At 37.7% G+C, this 18,968-nt stretch overlaps 1 protein-coding gene across 1 annotated transcript; it reads right to left on the bottom strand.

Moving 5' to 3' along the window:
- Positions 1 to 455: 455 nt before the first annotated feature.
- On the bottom strand, positions 456 to 18,026 carry pkp3a (plakophilin 3a). The gene is made up of 13 exons (XM_042753678.1): positions 17,639 to 18,026; positions 14,580 to 14,686; positions 13,090 to 13,919; positions 10,008 to 10,131; positions 9,714 to 9,918; positions 6,998 to 7,172; positions 5,743 to 5,860; positions 5,475 to 5,639; positions 5,212 to 5,394; positions 4,102 to 4,255; positions 3,817 to 4,012; positions 3,636 to 3,723; positions 456 to 1,673 (listed from the first exon to the last, which is right to left on the bottom strand). The coding sequence occupies exons 1-13, from the start codon at positions 17,850 to 17,852 to the stop codon at positions 1,632 to 1,634; spliced, it is 2,601 nt and encodes an 866-aa protein (XP_042609612.1). The 5' UTR covers positions 17,853 to 18,026; the 3' UTR covers positions 456 to 1,631.
- Between the last annotated feature and the right edge of the window lie 942 nt (positions 18,027 to 18,968).

The following is an 18,968-nucleotide window of genomic DNA, read 5'->3' as shown; positions in this document are numbered from 1 at the left end:
CTTTGCTGTGACACAGATGTCAACGATACATACTTTTGCTCAGAATATACAGACATTTTAAGACAGTCTATGATTTAGAAATGTTGTAAATGTAGCGGCTTGTGAGGAAGTCATCGAGTTTTGCAGTAGGGTGTGGTAGTTGATTGTTCATGTCGAAACAGAGAGAAAGTATGTAAATAAGGGAGGGCCGACATTTGAGGAGGACAGAAACAGTAGCAAAACGCAAGAAAAATGGACAGGGTGGGATAAAGACATGTTAACCGTTTTTGCTGATTTATGACAAACACAAACTGGGCTGAAATCAGCATGAATGCAAATTTCTGTTAGGAAACAACATACTTTTTTATTTTTATTTTTTTACGTAAATGCAAATGATTAGATTTTTAGTGTACTGACTCTTTAAAAGATGCTAATACAGGATTTATTTTCTGAAAAAAAAAATCAAAAACACAAACTCTCTTTATTTCCTTTTTATTGTTTTTTTTTATATGAACATATATCTATGACACTCACGCACATGCATTTTACAATGAAATTATGATGAATTAAAAAAATATACTAGACATTCGATCATCAAAGACTTTGAAAAGAGAACATTCAATGCATTCTTAAAGGTCAGAAAGTTCAAGACCTCTCTGCAGAATCAAGTCTCCATCCGGTGGAAAAAAAAGCATGTCTCAAATATTTAAAGACTGCAAATCCCTCATAACAGTCTATTTCATACACACCAGATTAAATATATTTTAGAAGCATACCAACCTAAACCAAACATTCAACATCCATAATAAAAAATTTTATACAAAAAAAAGAACACTACATGTAAGTAGAATTGCTTACTATCAAATTAATGCACATATTGCACCATATAATAATTCATAAGTGAACAGAAATGATCCATATGTATTTGGCATATATTGATGTTTCTTATTAAAAACATACTTAATCAGTTTAGTCAGTGGGTTTAAATGCAACATTTCCATTCAAACATTCAGATTGTATTTTACCATGTGTCCTCATATCATTATTGTTATTATTTGTACACTAAATAATGACACATACTATCTGTACATAGCAAAACACCAAAAAAAGAAAAAGAAGAAAACCCACTAGATTTTAAATCAGACTAGTAAGAAATAAGCAATTCTGTTATGACAAGAGGGCTGATTAACAGCCCAAATCTCTCCGGCCTGTGTTTACAGCATTTATACGCATTATAAAACATATTACAATCTTCTTATGTTATCTATATCCCCTCACAATTCCAATTTTCCAGCTAAAATGTCTTCCCTACCATCATAATACAGATATTTTTCTACAAATATCTAAAAAAAAAAAAAAAAGATTGAAACTGTTAAAGCTGGATTAAATTCCCAAGATATAATTATTATATCGTGGATAGTATGTGTTTTTGTATATTAATAGAAAAAACATATTGCAATAAATCCCTGAGGATTTTTGGAAAAAATGACAAAAATACCACGCTAGACAGGAAGTGTTCGTCCTATACAGTAGCAATAAAGTCTTGTGTGTGTTATCCACTTTTCAGAATATTTATTTTTCCAGTGTTCCAGTTGTGTTTTCTTTATCCAATGTCCTTATTAAATATCTTCTTGTTTGACAATATAATCCATTCAGAAGCCCATGTCTGCAAAGTCTTCTCTCTGGTACCCTTTCTGTAAAACACAAAGCGAAAAAAAAAAAAAAAAAAAAAAAAAAACACCATGAGTGAGTGACGCTTTTAACCTTACAGGCACATAGTTGTTCCAGGTAGCACATTGGCTAGCATCCCAGATTTGAAGTAGAAGACAGAACACGTTTTATTTTTTTTTCACTGGTGGCATTGTATGGTGTGTTAGGACATGCTCACGAGGAAATCAACTGCAATCCACATCACCAGGGTGTGGCTGAACATCTACCTCCCATATCAACAAGCTTTAACTGTGTATGTTTGTGTGTTTTGGAAATAAGCAACTCAAATATGAGTGTGTTATTTCCCATCTGATTATCCAGTATGATATGTATTCATTTGCATGTTTGTGAGAATGTGTGTGTTTATGTGGGCTTTTAAACAGTCTTCAAATAACTGGAAAATGTCTAGAGGGCAGAGCGGATCGACAGTAATCGCGATGTGCAGCTGTACTAGTTTGTAATGACACAACACAAAGAGACACGTTCTGAGGGTTTTATTTTCTAAGTTGAATAAAAATAAAGACAAAATGGTAAAACGTTTAGATTTTTACAATTTTTTAAGTAAATGTGAGTAAGTCACTCCAGGCATTGTTGCTATACTGTTGCTATTTGGTTTCTAGGATGTTCTGAGTGGTTGCCGACTGACTCTCTATGATATTCTGGTCTCTAGATATGGCGCGAGTCATTCTTTTTATGTAAATTTCACTTAAGTTAATCGTAAGTTTGGTCATTTAGAAAAGTGAATGAGTTTGCCAAACTCGTTTCGTGTCGTTTAGCACAAACGGTCCGGGAACAGCTATGTTCGAAAGTTTAATACTATTGCTGCATTTTCAAATAAAACACTGACACCTACTGGTGTGGATGAATTACACAAAACGAGACGTTTTCAAATACAAATGCTTTTTCTAGCATACGTGTCATCTGTAATTGAAAATGATTTCTTAGTAAATAACGTGACTTGTATTTCATTAGTTGAGTGATCGCAAAATGGTGGCCACCAGTAGGGGGCGACCCACTCTATGTTGAATATGTGAGTGTTTGTCTATTTTAAAACAGAATTGTCAGAATACTACAAAAATTTTACTAAGGATAAATGTTTAAAAATACTTTAAAGTAAATGTGAGTGGTGCTTGCTGTGTAAAAGTCACCTTAATGATAGTGGTGTTTTGGACGGTGTTGCTGTGTAGTTGCTAAGGTGTTCTGGGTGGTTACTAGAGCTTTGTTATGTGGTTGCTGACTGTCCCAAATCACAAGCATCCACCCCCATGTTTCTACAATGTTCTGGTCTATAGATATGGCTCGGTTTGCTCTTTGAATCAATGGGATTTTTGCAAATTTATGAAAATTGTAACACTCAATTTTTAAGATGATGAGGGCATGATTTGACAAAATGTTTTTCATTCATGTCTGTAGCATAAACAGTTATGCAACAAAGTTTAATACTTCATATTTAGCTTGATAATACAACAGTGGTTTTGGACATTAAACTGGCACCTACTAGTGTGGATGAATCTGGAAAGAAGGAAAGTTTTCAGCAGTGTTGCCAAGTCTGTGGATCTCCCATTTATTTGGGCTACTTTTTGCTGCTGCGAGGTGTTTTTAAGTCTGCAGGTTGAAGCGAACCCCAAAGAACGTGATTTTGGAGGGATTTTTATAGCCGCTTTCCCTTGGTACACAATTGGGCTAGTTTTGGATGCGATTGGGCACGTTTTGAGTTTCAGTTGGGCTGGTTTTGTTATGCAGACCGGGCAACCCTTGTTTCAATTACCAATTATTTACAGGTGCATTTCTGTCACGTGACTAAAAATATAATATCAACGTTATTGGAATAATATAATACATTATTACATTATTCCAATAACTGAATAATATACAGAATAATATTGGAATAACATAATACATATATATATATATATACACATAATTTATGTGGTCCTAATACTTACGCTTCTGTAATCTTTGTGTAGTTTCTTATACTGAAACATGTTGCTCAGCACTGTTGCCGCTGCTTTAGCAGCTTTCAGTTTAGCAGGGCTAAAATGGAAAATTGAAATTGCAATGTTAGTTTGGAAGCAATATAATTTTGTAGGAATTTTTGTAGGAAATTTGGATGGCTTTTAGTTTCACCTGTTGTCATGAGACGTCTTGATGCCCACCAGCTTGATCAGACCATCGAAGAAGGTGATGTCTCGTGCAGCCACCATGCTGCTGGTCACCAGGTTGTTGAGGGCTCCACAGATGTTCACCACCACGTCACTGGACGGCTCCTTCTGGCGGCCATCGGCAGGCAGTTTGGCAAGCAAGGGATTTACCACCTTTGTGGCTAAAACGAAAGACACAGAACAATGAGCTCTTATAACGCCACATAGATGCAATGGACTGAAGTTCTGTAGCTAAGGAAGGAAGCCTCACCCATGTCGTTCTTGTCCTTGGCATGACGGGTGAGGTTTCTGAGGAAGCCGGTGAGAGAACGCAGCTCAATATCGTTGTTGGTCCTGAGGAGATCCAGAACGACAGGCAATATCCTACTCTGCTCCAACGCCACACGACTCAAGATGGACGCCCACTGACACATAAGAGAAGTTTTGTTAAAATAACTGCTTAATAACTAGCTGCAGTTGCTAATGTGATTACTAGGTGGTTACTAAGGTTTCGTGTGTGATTACTGTGGTATTGCTAAGGAGTTCTGAGTGGTTTCTAGGTGGTAACTATTCTTTAGTTGTGTCCCAAATCACACACTATACACTCTATGCACTCAACTGTTTAGTGTGTGAATTTTATAAGGTTATTTTGTCATTTATAATCAGAGTCTGATAGCCCCTCCCCCTCCGCGATGTAATAAAAGCTGCGACAGTTAAGTTCATGAAATTCCATGCTTCATTTTTTTAATGCATCCTCCAGGTATTTAAAGTGTACTTTTCTTTTCGAATTTTCAGTGTGAATGCACTACTTGCACTATTTATACTACAAAACATTATAGAATAGTGCATAAGCACGTGATTTGGGATGCACCTAAGGTGTTTGCTAGGGCATTGCTAGAACTAAGCTGTGATGTTTGCTAGGCAGAAGCTAATATGCTCTTAAGTATTAGCTAGATAGGCTAAAGTGTTGTGAATTTTTGGATGGAAACAAGCTTTTCTATGATGTTGCAAAGGTATTTTGGGGTGGTTCCTTGACAGTTACTGGGGTTTTCAGAGTTGTTGTACCTTAGTATGATGCTAAGGTATAGTGTCGGAGCTTTCCTAGGCTATTTCTAGCCCAGTATTTTTTAATTGTTATCAATGGGAGTGTCATTTTAAAATGCAAGCAGCGTGACGAGGCGTTGAGCATCTTTTTTATGCTAAGCGCTAAGTATTTTTATTCTCAGGCTTGAAGAATATTCAACTTTGGGTAAACAGCACTCAACACTGTTGCTTTTCAGTCAGCCGTCCAATCACAGTCGAGGAGGGGTGGGCTCACAACTAGGCATTTGGCTAGAAATGCTTTGGCGGACACACGGCTAATGTCAGGTGAAACTCTCACCCTCTTGTCTCCAGCTGTGATGTTCTGCAGGGCTCCGGCTGCGGCCTCTCGCGTTGTGGAGTTGATCTCGCAGCGCTGCAGCACCTGGTTATACAGCTCCACTATCTTAGGGTGCCAGAGCCACTCGATGTCTGTGGGCTGCCGAGACACTTCTGTAAATGTGGTGAGGTCCTGATTTTGTCTCTGGAAGGAAAACACATAATGAGATGAAGCTGAAGTTTAAGAATGAAAACTGAAATAGGAATTTGAATGCAGCTTCTTACGTCTTTGGCCTTCTTGCTATTAGGGGTGAAGCAGCCGATAGCTTCTCCTTTTGAGGAGCTCTGAGCTCGACTCGGACCCTCCAGCCGCAGAAGTGCTGATTGGGGGATCTCAGAGTACAGCTGAAAGGACAGATTCCTCAACACACACACTGCGTTCTCCACACCCTGAGAGAGAAACACACTCATGAACGGCCATGTGAACACACACCTCGGAGGCGGAGGCAACAACAGAGGCAGATTATAAAAAAAGAAGGTGTTACACAATTACCTTCTCCTCCACTTTACTGTCCTGCAAGCTTTTCTGAATATAGCCAACAAGAGCATCTATAAGGCCACGGGTCCCTCTCATCTTCTCTCTGGTCTTCTCGTTCACTGAGCTCAAGTTCCTGTACAAGAAAACAGAAAGAGATATAAAAAGATGAATCTCACAAATACCTGGTTTTACCAGTGAAAAAAAGTGTATATTAATAAATATATATATTAATTAAAAAAAAAAAAATTTAGGATACAGTGGTTCTCTAAGTATCATTAGTGCACTTTTTCTTTAATCTCTAAAATATATTTTCATAAAATAAAGTATTTTCAAAATTAAAGTCACAATGAAATAAATAAATAACAGGCCTAATAAATAGCCCTTAAATCATCTTGATTTTCTATAATTTTTTGCAAACTTTCTAATTTTCTATACTTATAAAATAGAATTAATATTCTACAATTTTAACAACAACAATCCTAAAAATAATTTTTTATACTATTTCTAAAACTGACACTTATAAAATATGCATAATTCTCTAAAAACAGTACTAAGAATAGAATTAATTTTCTATAATTTTGTAAAACTAATAGTCCTAAATATTGAATAAATTTTCTTTGATTTTCTAAAAACAACTGTTCTAAGAATAAGCATAATTTTCTATAATCTATAGACCTAAAAATATAATTTATTTTCTACAGTTAACTAAAAATAATAGTCCTAAAAAAAAAAAAAAATTTCTATAATTTTCAAAAGTAACAAAAAATATAATTAATTTTCCATAATATTTTTCTATAATTTTCTAAAACTAAAAGTCTTAAAATAGAATTTTTAAATAGAATTTTTCCAAAAATAACCCTCCTAAAAACAGAATTAATATATTTTTTTATAATTTTCTAAAAATGACAGTCATTAAAAAAGGCTTAATTTTTTATAATTCTCCAAAAATATCAGTCCTAAAAACAGACTTCATATTTTATAATTTTCTAAAAATGACAGTCCTAAAATATTAAATATATAAAATATAGTTTGGGTTGGGTTTTGTGTTGAAACATAACTCTTAAGTATTCTCATTCTCAGGTTTCCTAGCAGGGATGTGGCTAGAGGGGATTTTCATTCAGTGAAGTCCACTAAGTTCCTACAGGAACAGGAACAAGTGAAGGGGAACTCAAAACAGTCTGTGTGTGTGTGTGTGTGTGTGTGTGTGTGTGTGTGTGTGTGTGTGTGTGTGTGTGTGTGTGTGTGTGTGTGTGTGTGTGTGTGAGTGTACCTGAGACAGCCGGTAGTGTTGAAGAAGATGTCGGACTCCGAGGGGTTCAGCTCAATGATGTCCTGGTCCCCGGTGCCAGAGAGGGGAATCAGAATCTTCTCTGTCAATTCGGCAAGCGATTCTTGTGCCAGCCTTTGTTTCAGGTTATCCTTAGAAGACAGATTCCACAGAATACCTACATGGAATGAGAGCAAAGGGGAGAGAGAGCGATAAAGAGAATGAGGAAAAGAGCATGGGAATGTGTCGTGGGAAATAGATAAGCATTTGAATAAAGATAAAGAAAAAAACGAAGAGGAAAAAGTGGTGAAAAATCATAACTACAGCAACCGTTTCGACCAATTTCACAAATCAAACTTCCTTGCAAAAGATTTACAACCTCCTTAGCTTTCGTTATGATGTCATCCTCTTAAATGCTGCATTTTTTAGTGGTGGGATTCACATTGGTAGATTTATTCGTTTTATTGGAGCTCCTGCATATCCAGACACGCACAGAGCCGTAAGAAAAACATAAACCTGACTCACCAACCTTCGCTACAGGAGTCCGCTCATTCCACTGCACATGTCAAGACAACGTCGAGCAATAATTAAATAGTTTGATGCAATACTGAGAGATTAGGCAACGCCCTGCGTACAACACATGCAGATACACATGCACACATCTAGTCTAATGATGGAAAGCTCTTTGTACGTCATATCCGGAGTCATTTAATGGCCAACATTCTTAAAAATAAAGATGCTTAAAAGGTTCTTCACAGCGATGCCACAGAAGAACCATTTTTGGTTCCACAAAGAACCATTCAGTCAAAGGTTTCTCTTTCTTACCCTTTTGTAATCTGAAGAACCTTATTTCGTCACAAAGAGCCTTTTGTGAAACAGAAAGGTTCTTCAGATGTTAAAGGTTCTTTTTTGGAATCATTTAGACAACAAAGGTTTTTCTATGACATCGTGAAGCACCTTTATTTTTAAGAGTGTGAATGGACACTGGATCTCACTACCATGAATTAAAAATCTTTAATTGAAGGATGTTCTATATTTTCTACACGTTATACTGTAAAACTGAGTAAAAATGAAAAGCAACATCAGCTGTATCTCTGGCAGAGGCGGCCCAGTACGCATGGCAGATGTGTATTTTTTTCTGAAAATCTGCATAAATATAATTCTGTACAGCAAAGTATTGATAAAAACAGTATTTAAGATAATTCAAACGTAATGTTTCAGAGAATATTTTTGTGTTATGTTTTTGTTAAGCCAATTAGAACAATAAGGGCCAGATTTATCAACAGGTTACATCACCGCAAACTCTCTTTAGGCGTTAAAAACTACTGTCAGGATTTACTAAAGACACGCAGTGGAAAATTAGGGATTAAAAGGCATGGACAGAGTTATTTTTGCAGCTGACCTTATTGCATATGCATTTGTAGGAGTACCCCTAATTTTAGCAAGTATTTAAATAAATGATTAACTAAGGTTTGTGGAAGTCAGTTTGCTGGTATTTACGCCATTATTTAACGCCCCAAAATAGCATGTCTTAACCCATTTTTTGCCTGTGTACACGCACCCAATTATCTTCACTAATTTGGTCAATTTTGTTGCATCTGTGTTTTTTTAATTTGTGCATTGTCAGTAGAACAACCGCAGAACTTTCCAGCACTTTTGCGGTCTCATACTAATTTTCTCTGTTTAGTAAATCTGCGACCTAAATCATTAGCCTAGCTACATGCAAACTTCAAACTCCACTGGAATCAAATGTGAGTCTATACATGGTGATGGGACGATGGATACAGAGGCTCTGATGCTCCGACGCAGTTTTCAAAGCACTATTGTATCACACACTGTGCCGATGCTTGTATCAAAATGACAGCACCACATAACTGTTGACGACTGAAGCTTCGAACGTCATGCAGTACCGTAAGGTCGGGACAGCTGGTTTGAAAAAATCGGCACTTCGCATGACTCTTGTGTTTGACTTTGACTTGGTTGTGTGTTTGTGTTTACACTTATTTGGGATTTGGTAGAATAGTTTAAAATAACCTCAACACCAGACAGAAACTGAATGCATTTTATCATGTTCTATAGCTGGGGTCTCAGAGACCCCAAACAGCTCACCCAAAATATTTTTGCTACCACTCGCGTCAATTATTAATTATAATCACACACTAATTATAAATAGCCCTCATGTTGCCTTTGTTCTTTGTCTAGCTTATGTTTTAACCCTGTTGTCGGTGAGTCTGTTTATGTCAAGCCAAGTCTGTACGATTCAAGTCTGTTCATGCCTAGTGAAGTCTGTTCCAGTCAAGTCTTTTGGATTATGTTTTGTCTCTATGTAAATAAACTGCACTTGGGTTCTCACTTCAACTCGCCTTCAGTGGACCATTTGTTACAGTGGCACTCAAAATTGCTATCTATATACAAGTGTTTCAAATCAGTCTTAATGAGGTTTGTTATTGGCATGTGGCCTAAGGTTTAGGTTTTTCACAGTCAAAATCCAGTCAGAAATTTCATGTGAGGAAAAGATTTCCCTACGTAGATTTCGCAACGCTTTCAAGTTAGTCACACTGATTCACCGCGTTGACCAACAGTAAGCAGCTTGGTTTGAAAGTAATAAACTTGAAGCCCCTGCAAAATCAAAGGGAAATCTTTCGCCCTTTCACGTGTGACCCAATGGTGATTAAACTGGCAGTGAAGTTAACTAGAACAGCGTGACTGAAATGCCCACCTGTGATGTTCTTGCGGAGTTCGTCGTCTTGTTCTTTAAGGGCAGCTATGAGTTTGGGGATCCCGCCGGATTCAATAAGGGCCACTTTGTTCTCCATGTTCTCATAGATGAGGTTTCTGGCAGCGCCGGTGGCGTAGCGCTGCACCTCTTGATTCTTGCTGGTAAACAGCTGCACCAGGAGAGGAATGCCCTTCAGCTGGTTCACCTGAAAGAAAGAGAAGTTCTACTTATATCGAAAACACGAATTTAAACATTTCACTCAAATGTTTCTTTGCACGTACAGCAACTACACACCTGTTTCTTTGCATCATTGTTATGGTAACACTCATGCTGAATGTAGGCAGCCCCCAACATCTGAAGATTTTGATCGGATTCATCAAGATAGTTAATGGCAGTCGGCATGTCCAAACTGTTGAGTCTAAAGTACGAAAAATTAAAATATTAAATAATTAGCTTAGTAACATGTTAACATCAAACTTATTGGAATTAATTGTGAACCTATTTGTGACTCAAGCTGTTGCTTCCTATGTAGAGCGTTCAAAAATCAGTAATTAATGAGGTTTGTTCTTAGTTTGTTCTTTATTGATTCGGTCTTCCGCAACTCAATCTTCCGATTAATTGAACTCTCTTTGGTGACGTATGCCAAACTTTTCCAATCATTTTGTCCATGTAATCTCAAAATTCAAATCTACGTCCATCCAATTAACAACCGATGTATAGATACAAGTCTACGCCCTGCAATTTTTTATTTTACAAGTCGTTTCACAAACCGCAAAGTCACTACTTCCATTTTTATTGCAACTTCAAAAAGTTCTATCTTACTGTGATTTATTAGGGATACATGTAGCAACATGGTCTTAAGGCGCAGTCAGATTTACCGATGTTCGTTGAATTTAATTATGTATGCAGGAAAGTACGAAAAATTGGAAATTTTATGTAGTATTGGGGGGGCACTCGTGGCCTAATGGATAGAGAGTCGGACTTGTAACCCGAAGGTTGCGGTTTCGAGTCTCAGGTCCGGCAGGGATTGTCGGTGGGGGAAGTGAATGTCCAAGCTCTCTCAACCTTCAAATCTACGACTGTGGTGAGACCCTTGAACAAGGCACCGAACCCCCAGCTGCTCCCCAGGCGCCTCAGCAATATGGCTGCCCACTGCTCTGGGTGTGTGTTCACGGTTTGTGTGCACTTGGATGGGTTAAATGCAGAGCACAGATTCACCATACTTGGCCGCACTTCACTTTACTAAAAATTAACACTTCAACTATTGACATTGTCCAGTAAAGATAAGATCAATTAGCAAGTAATATTCATGAGTCTTTTGCTCAACAGGACATTCCTTCATGTGTGTTTGTGTGTGCTGGTGCATGTTGCTGGAGTGCTAGGAAGTGTGTGTTTCTTTCCCAGGGTGTATGAAGTGTGAGGTGGCTGGACTGGTTTGGGTGTGCCTGCGCAACAGACTCGCTCTTCACTTTTAACACACATATAGGCAGGGCTGGGCAACATCAAACAATACACATGTGCGCGCACACACACACACACACACACACAGTTAGTTCAACAAGGGCAGATAAGCTAAGTATGGGTGTACTTACAGGCTGTTAAAGCACAGTATGAATCATTTTATGCTTCAAAGGTCAGTCCTGCACTCACTGTTATCCAAACTTACATACCAAGCTAAGTATTTTTAATGAAAACAGCTAGCAGAATCATTTGCAATCAGTAATATACAGTGTTTGTGGTAAAACATAGTATGTCTCAAATAGCTATGGTACATAATTCAGGGAATTTTTGACCGACAGTAATAAGGAAGCGTCTGGTAAGAAACATGTAATTTGTGGTTGAACACATTATTTGTGCATTTCAAGCAATTAGGCCTATGTTTGAGTGGTGTTTTATGCTAATGGTGCTAGCGTACTACTTTTGTGTACATCTTAAGTCATTCAAGCAAGATGTTTTGCCACCAGACATTCTTAGTTAGCAGTCACTGTAAAATGACCAAAATCTTATATTGGGCATAATACAACAGTTGTAATATATATATATATATATATATATATATATATATATATATATAATGTGCCAATTTCCAATCAATTTTGGTATAATTTTGTGAATAAAATATTGAAAAAAAAAAACATTTTATTCTATAAAAGGTACTTGGTATACCTTGGTTACCTTGCTTCATAATCATTAACTTGATGGGCGCAAACCAAAAGATAAGATTGTTCATAAGATTTGAATGAAAGTCTGGTATGAGCACAAAAGAAAAAAACAACTTCATGAACCTTATGTAACACCAGAGTGAAAAAAAAACTCCAAACAATAAAACCACTGCTGAATTATGATTGGATGAGTCACAATTAACAGCACTGTAAAACAGCCAATATAAAAGCACAGTGTGGCTGCGCTTCAGTTCAACATCTCAAATTTAATTTGGCAAGTTTCTCTCTCAAGTTTGACAAGTTTCTGCTTAGTCCAACAACACCCTTAAAGTCACCATGAAATGCAAATTAATCTATTTTCTAAATGTTTTTAATCTTATTGTGACGAGTTCATCCATGCATATGTTCCATTTCTTAAATATTGTAAATTTAAATCAATATTTTGCAACTCGATCTTATTAATCAATGTTTTTTTCCTGGGGACACATGCTGGACTTTTCCAATCATTTTGTCCACATAAATTCCACCCCATTCTTACAGTCGGCTCAAAATTCAGATCTACTTCCATCGAGTCAACAGTCAATGGACAGAACCAAGTCTACGCCCTAATTTTTTATTTTACGATCACAATACACAATACAATATCCGCCGCTACTTCCATTTCAATACTTTCTTCTAGGGCTGGGGAAATAAATCGATGCATCGCGAATCATGAAATGATTCTGCATCGATTCAGGTGTTTTCAGAATGCATCGTGATTCTCTCTCGAATCGATTCTGAGCTTAGTTTTTCACAACAGATGGCACTGTGTGCTTTAGAAACAGCCATACTCTGCCTGCTTCCTGTTCCTTACATACACTTGAACCTAAAATAATCATTACAAAGTTTGCAAAATTAGAACTGAATTACAAGGGCGTTCAAAATGAGCTGTGCTTACATTAATCTCATGTCATAAAAGCATTCTAAGCCGAGATGTAATTACGTCGCTATTCAGCACTCTTCTTCGTAAGCATTTGAGTGTGCAGTTAAAAACTAGATTAGAGTGCCATCTGCTGTTAAAAACTAAACTCAGAATTGATTCCAGCGAGAATCGCGATGCATTCAGAATTGATCTATGAATCGCGATGCATCGATTTATCGTGACAGCCCTACTGACTCATTTGGGATGCATTTCGCTCAGTATTTTGTCACACCAAAAGCACACGTGTACTTACCCACTCAGGTTGCCCATGCTGCCTGTCATATCCATGCCGTCAAACACATCCTTGCCTCTCCCGACGCTATGCATGCTCCTGACAGATCCTGCGCGTGACAGCCGTCCCTGCTGCATCATGGCCAGGTTGCCCTGGGAGCCACTGAATCCGGCACTTCCATACATGCTTGATGACATGTTGGATGCACGACTCGTTTGCCGGTTGTTGATTCGGCTGATGGTGCGGTGGGCGGGGCCTTTGAAGGACTGCTGTTTAATGTAAACCTCCTGCTCCATGCCGCCTCCTCCGCCGCCAGTGGCTAGCGTCCCACTGAGGGAGCGTTTCATGACTGGCAGCGTCATAGAACCGACCTGCTGCTGTCCACTCTCGAATCCGTTCACCCTACAGGTCGAATACACGGACTGACGTGGGTAAGTGTTGGTGGTGTAACCGTTGCTCATGCCCTGCATGGAGGCCTGTTGCATGTAAGTGGCGTCTCGTTCTGAAACCAGGCTGCCGTCGCTGTCATCCTGCGCCGCCCATGAGGAAACCACCTGGCGCGGCATGGATGCCACACGCATGGAATGCATGGACTGGGTCTCCGGGTCACCCCCGATTCGGCTGAAGGATCTAGTCATTTTGTTGACCTGCTGCTGTTGTGCCTGGCCCCCGCCACTTTGGTAAGTGCCACCCAGGGAACCGCCACCCTGGTAACCGCCGCTCACAAAATCTTCTTGGTAATACGCCCCACCTCCACCACCACCTCCTGTGTAACTCATTTTGGTTCTTGGGCAGAAATCAATGGCAGAGCGGGATGAGTAACCACTAGAGTACTGGGATGGACGCTGGGCCTAGAAGAAAAGAGACAAGAAAAGAGACATTGAAAAGGTAGAACCCTATCAACTATAGCTATCAACTGATTTAAAAAAAGTTATCGAATTACATGTGTCAATTAATGAATCAATGCAATTGATAATAATCATATCAATATCGGCAGTGAAAGGTCCCAAAATTGAGATGAGAAAAAATTTGGGGTGGTATTTCAAGTCTTAATTATAGAAATAACATATGCAATGGGGAAGTTTAATTGCATTATGTTTATTCATTTTTTATCATAATTAAAGTTTTTGCAATAATTTATGCATTTTTGGCATTCATTAATAAATGCATTTTTAATACATTAAATAAACAGCTCTACTTTTAACATGGATCACTCAACAGGAATATATCTGAAAGTGATGCTTAGAGATTTCTAAACTTGTGATTTTTCATATGTGGCTGTTGGTTAGAGCTTACCTGTGAAATATCACATCTAACTAACACAATCTCCATTACTCATTTTCAATATTTGGACAAGATACATGTCCATAAAGCCACACACACACGGACAAGATACATGTAAGTTAAATGTCCATAAAGCCACACACACACAAAAGACTTATTTAACTTGGCTCAATAAGTGCTATGTCTTTCAAACAATTAAACGGACCTGGAAATGGAAAGAATCTTACCGTCATTGATCTGCCGGGGGCATAGACGAAGGATTTCGAGCTGAAATTTGGAGTGAAATTCTGGCTCGTTGTTGAATATTTTGTCATCGCTGAGTAATTCCCAGACTCTAAGAGAAGATACATTAAATACAGAGAATGAATATAAATGCACATGTAAACTTGAATTTCTCACAGAAGAAAATAACATGGACTAGTCTCTATGGCCTGAGTAATCCTCTCAGTGAACTTTCTCAATGTGCCATCACATTCAACACATTTCTGAACACAACTGACACACCTAAGAGCTCAGCTACAATATATTTGAATCAGAAAAACAAGATCCATGATTTCAACTCAGTGACTGATCTGAACTAGTAACTACAACCAGCTAAAATTAAATCAAAGATCCTCATTATAAAAATATGGCCTTTGATCTTGCACTTGCACTGTTTTCCATCAGAACATTTTCTCCAAAAGATGTATTCAATCAGGTAACATTAAAAAACAAAAAGAAACTAGAAATCTAGTTTAAACCAATTAATTGATTTTGTTTTACAACACAAGATTATTAACTATCTACACAATTTTAAATTGAAAACCTATTGTAAGCACTGAGTATTGTGAACATACAAACTATGCAGTAATTAAACAAATAACTTTGTTGTTTAACCATGTTTATGATAACTTTGTACACAAGCTTGTAGCAAACATGCACATTTGTTCTTTGGTGGAACAATTAAATAAAAAAGTTTTGTTTTGTTTCATTTCACTTTAATCATGTTTACTACAGCTTTATATGCAAGTAAGTTTTTTTTTTAATGTAAACATCCATGTTTTTTCTTTGAACAATTAAACAAATATGTTGTTTTGTTTCCCTTCAGTCATGTTTATGATATCTCTGTACACAAGTTTGTATGCAAAAATCCATGTTTGTTTTAAACATGAAAAAACATTAAATGTTTTTTGTTTCACTTTAATCATGTTTATTATAGCTTTGTATGTATGTTTTGATGTAAACACGCATGTCTGCTCAAATTAATTAAACAACTTTCATGTTTGTGACACTTACGCATGTACATAGGTTTGTCTACTTTGTGAACTAACGTGCAAGTTTGTTTGCTTCCTTGTAGTCAGGTTTATGACACTATTGTATGCAAGTTAGTATGTCTTGTTTGAATGTAATCAAGTTGCTGAATGGATGGCATTACAGAGTGCCTACATTTGTGGGAAATAAGTTACAGGTGTTCAGATGTAAAGCCAAAGAGTTACTGCTCTGTAAAGTCGTCAAGTCTGTAACTTTACAGCTAAGTCAGTATGCTCGGCTGCGTCTTTGCAAACTAGTAGAGTTACACAAATTACCGCAGTGCAAGTTCACCACAGTTTTACAGCGTTTTTGTTCTGGATCAGCAGCAGACTGGGGCTAAGGCATCCAGGTTTGTTTCATCAAGGGCTTATTTATGTATCTACGGGCATGCAAGTACATGCACTTGAGTGTGTGTGTGTGTGTGTGTGTGTGTGTGTGTGTGTGTGTGTGTGTGTGTGTGTGTGTGTGTGTGTGTGTGTGTGAATTAGGGTGTGGTATAAGCATTTCATAAGTGAATAAGTGTGGAGTGAGTTGTAGACAACAGCCAGCAGAAAAGACAGAACCGGTCTGATGACTGAGACACTCCCAAAGTCCCTACCCAAAAAAAAAAACACACACCCTTCACCCTGCCTCACCCTGCCCTAGCGCATTGCTTCAAATTAGTAGAATTAACCACAAATAATTATTACTATGTTAGAACTAACATTTTAAGTGTTCAAATGCAGTTTTGTTTTAAAACAATCCATTTGGCCTACATCTCTATCAAGCTCGAAACTAATGCTTGGTATTTCAATGTCAAATCTAGTTTTCAGACTCACAAACACTTTCAAGACACGGTACTGTCTTGAAAGCGAGCCTGTAACAGGAAGACGCAAGGCTTTTCTAACTTGTCAAACACAGGTAAACCTCATAAACTGGGGTCCGGTTAATGTATCCGCTAAGCACCAGAGGTTAAAACCCTGAAAATAGCAATGCTAGACCCTAATAAAGCCAGAAATTCGATCACTTCTGGCCTTAATCACTCAAAATAACCACAAATTCTTGAACACTTGAGTACTTTCAAGTGCACACTATGTGTACTAATGTGATTTACAGTCGCACAGCACTGCAAGCTTCTTTTGTCTTTAAAAACTAAACTTCGAGTAACTGCCGCCTATAAGGTTGCGGATTAAAACAAATAGTTTGGATTTCTCTTAGGTTACATTCTTCATATTAAAGCCATTATGATTGACGGATCTAAATTACCTTTCTGTTGTGCAATGCTAAGCACTTTTTTTTTTTTTTTTTTTTTTGTCTACAGTGGGTTGGGTTTTTCTAAGCAGAGCATTTGAAATTTTCACTCTCACTTAGTCATGTAACCGGAACTGAGATTACACTTGAACCTTGCTCAACTCACTCCTGTAAATTATTAACACAAAAAACTTTCACATCCGATTTTAATTCTTAATTTAAATCACCACTGCTAATGTTTAAAAACAATGCTGAAAACTAACTGCCTACCATCTATGATGGTATTTTTTGTTATCGCTAGAAAACAAAGGTAAATGCAAAATAGTTCAGGTCAAGTCACACACACACACACACACACACACACACACACACACACAAAAACGATACATTATCTACAAATGACGTGGGATATTTAGTCTTACTGTATATCCAAATAACAGAAACCATTTGACCACAATTTTGCTCCAGGCAGTTTGTTTCTGATAACTATATTGTTTTGCATACCTGTCTGTGAACAGCACAGTACCGCCTGTGCGTGTGAATGTAATAATAACGCTTCTTCTATTGATATCTAACAAATAATGACGTTCCCAAAAGTTAATGAAGATGTAATTCAACTCTAAATGAAAGCACATACTGTATAAAAGCACCGCACAAAGGCTTTTATGTAAAGTCAAGCTGGCAGATGATGAGCAGATTAATAATTCAAAGGCTGTTGTGTTATTGTAGATGTATTACAATGAGCTCCGAGCGCACAGAGACACACCTGAGGCTGCGTGTTGTGACGACGAGCCGTTCTGGCGCGGAAGCGTGGATTTCTCCGCCAGTCTCAAAGTCACCTGCTGGTGCACGCGCTTGAACCTCGCCTCCTCCTTGGCGTGGGTCCCGCCGTGAGAGAGCTCGGTTTCGGAGGGGACCGCGTAAGTGCTGACGGTCGTCTTGGGCTGCAGCGCCGTCAGAAAGACGTTCTCCGAGGTCATACTGGCACTCACGGCGAAGCGACGAGATTAAAAAGTTACGGTTCCACCAGAGAGTGGGAAAAGTAGATCCCCACGGTGCGAAACAATAAAGGCTTCTTCAGCTAAGTGAGCTTGTGTTTCTCTGCGCTGATGCTGAACTACTGACGTTCTGCTCTGAACTCTGCGGCTTTTTCGCAGGTGGGATGTAAAGTGGGCGGGGCTTTGAGGTGAGTCATCGGTTACCTGATCCAGGTAGACTCAAAAACGCACAAAGCAGGCTCTTTTCATTATTGTTTATTCTATGTAAGTGCGTTTGGAGTAAATAAATGTAAATGTATGTCCAAAGAATGTGTAGGCTAGCAGGCTCGTTTCTGTGATGCATCTGGACGTTTACTTTTGTGTTTCAGAGTCACACTCTTAAAAATAAAGATTCTTTATTCGCACCAGTGGTTCTATAAAGAACCTTGAACATGGAAGGAAGCTTTCGAATGCAGAAAAGGTTCTTTGTAATTTTTTAATGTTCTTCAAAATGGTTCTTTTTGGAACTGTTCACTGAAATGTTCTTTTGGAACCCAAAAAAAAGGTGTGTAGACTTTTTGGTAACACTTTATGTTAATGTTCGTTGGACATGTTACATGTACTGTACTATACTATAGTAATAACAGTAAATTATGCATAATTAGCTACACGCAGTAGGCCTAACCCTAAACTAAACTCCAGTTCTAACCATAACCCTGCTGCAAGTAGGCTACAGGTTGTTAATTAATAGTACTCAGTTCTTAAATGTAAAAAATAACTGTAAAATAAAGTGTAACAACGTAATGGGATTTACAACAAATTATTAAAGTTTACACTTTATTTTAAGGTGTCCTTGTTATAGTATAATTGTATATTTAAGTACTGAGAAATATCATTTAACTATAGGCCTATGGTTAGGGTTAGGGTTAGGGTTTGGCTATTTATTTAATTTACATGTAACATGCTACATGTAACATGTAACAAGGACACCTTAATTAAAATAAAGTGTTACCATCATTTATTATACAGTATATCAAGAAAAAACAGGTTGATAAATTACATAAGTTTAATTTATGAAAGCAATTTAATAGGCTAACTAATTTTAGGACCTGACAAACA

The sequence above is a fragment of the Cyprinus carpio genome, chromosome B25, assembly GCF_018340385.1.
Source record: "Cyprinus carpio isolate SPL01 chromosome B25, ASM1834038v1, whole genome shotgun sequence".
Lineage (NCBI taxonomy): Eukaryota > Metazoa > Chordata > Actinopteri > Cypriniformes > Cyprinidae > Cyprinus > Cyprinus carpio.
This window is presented reverse-complemented; position numbering and strand designations above follow the sequence as displayed.

Coding starts and splice junctions, on each gene's coding strand:
- pkp3a (XM_042753678.1), bottom strand. CDS start 17,852: ATGACCTCGGAGAACGTCTTTCTGACGGCGCTGCAGCCCAAGACGACC. Junction 14,687..17,638: donor GTCACAACACGCAGCCTCAG/GTGTGTCTCTGT, acceptor ATCTTCTCTTAG/AGTCTGGGAATTACTCAGCG. Junction 10,132..13,089: donor AGCATGGGCAACCTGAGTGG/GTAAGTACACGT, acceptor TTCGTACTTTAG/ACTCAACAGTTTGGACATGC.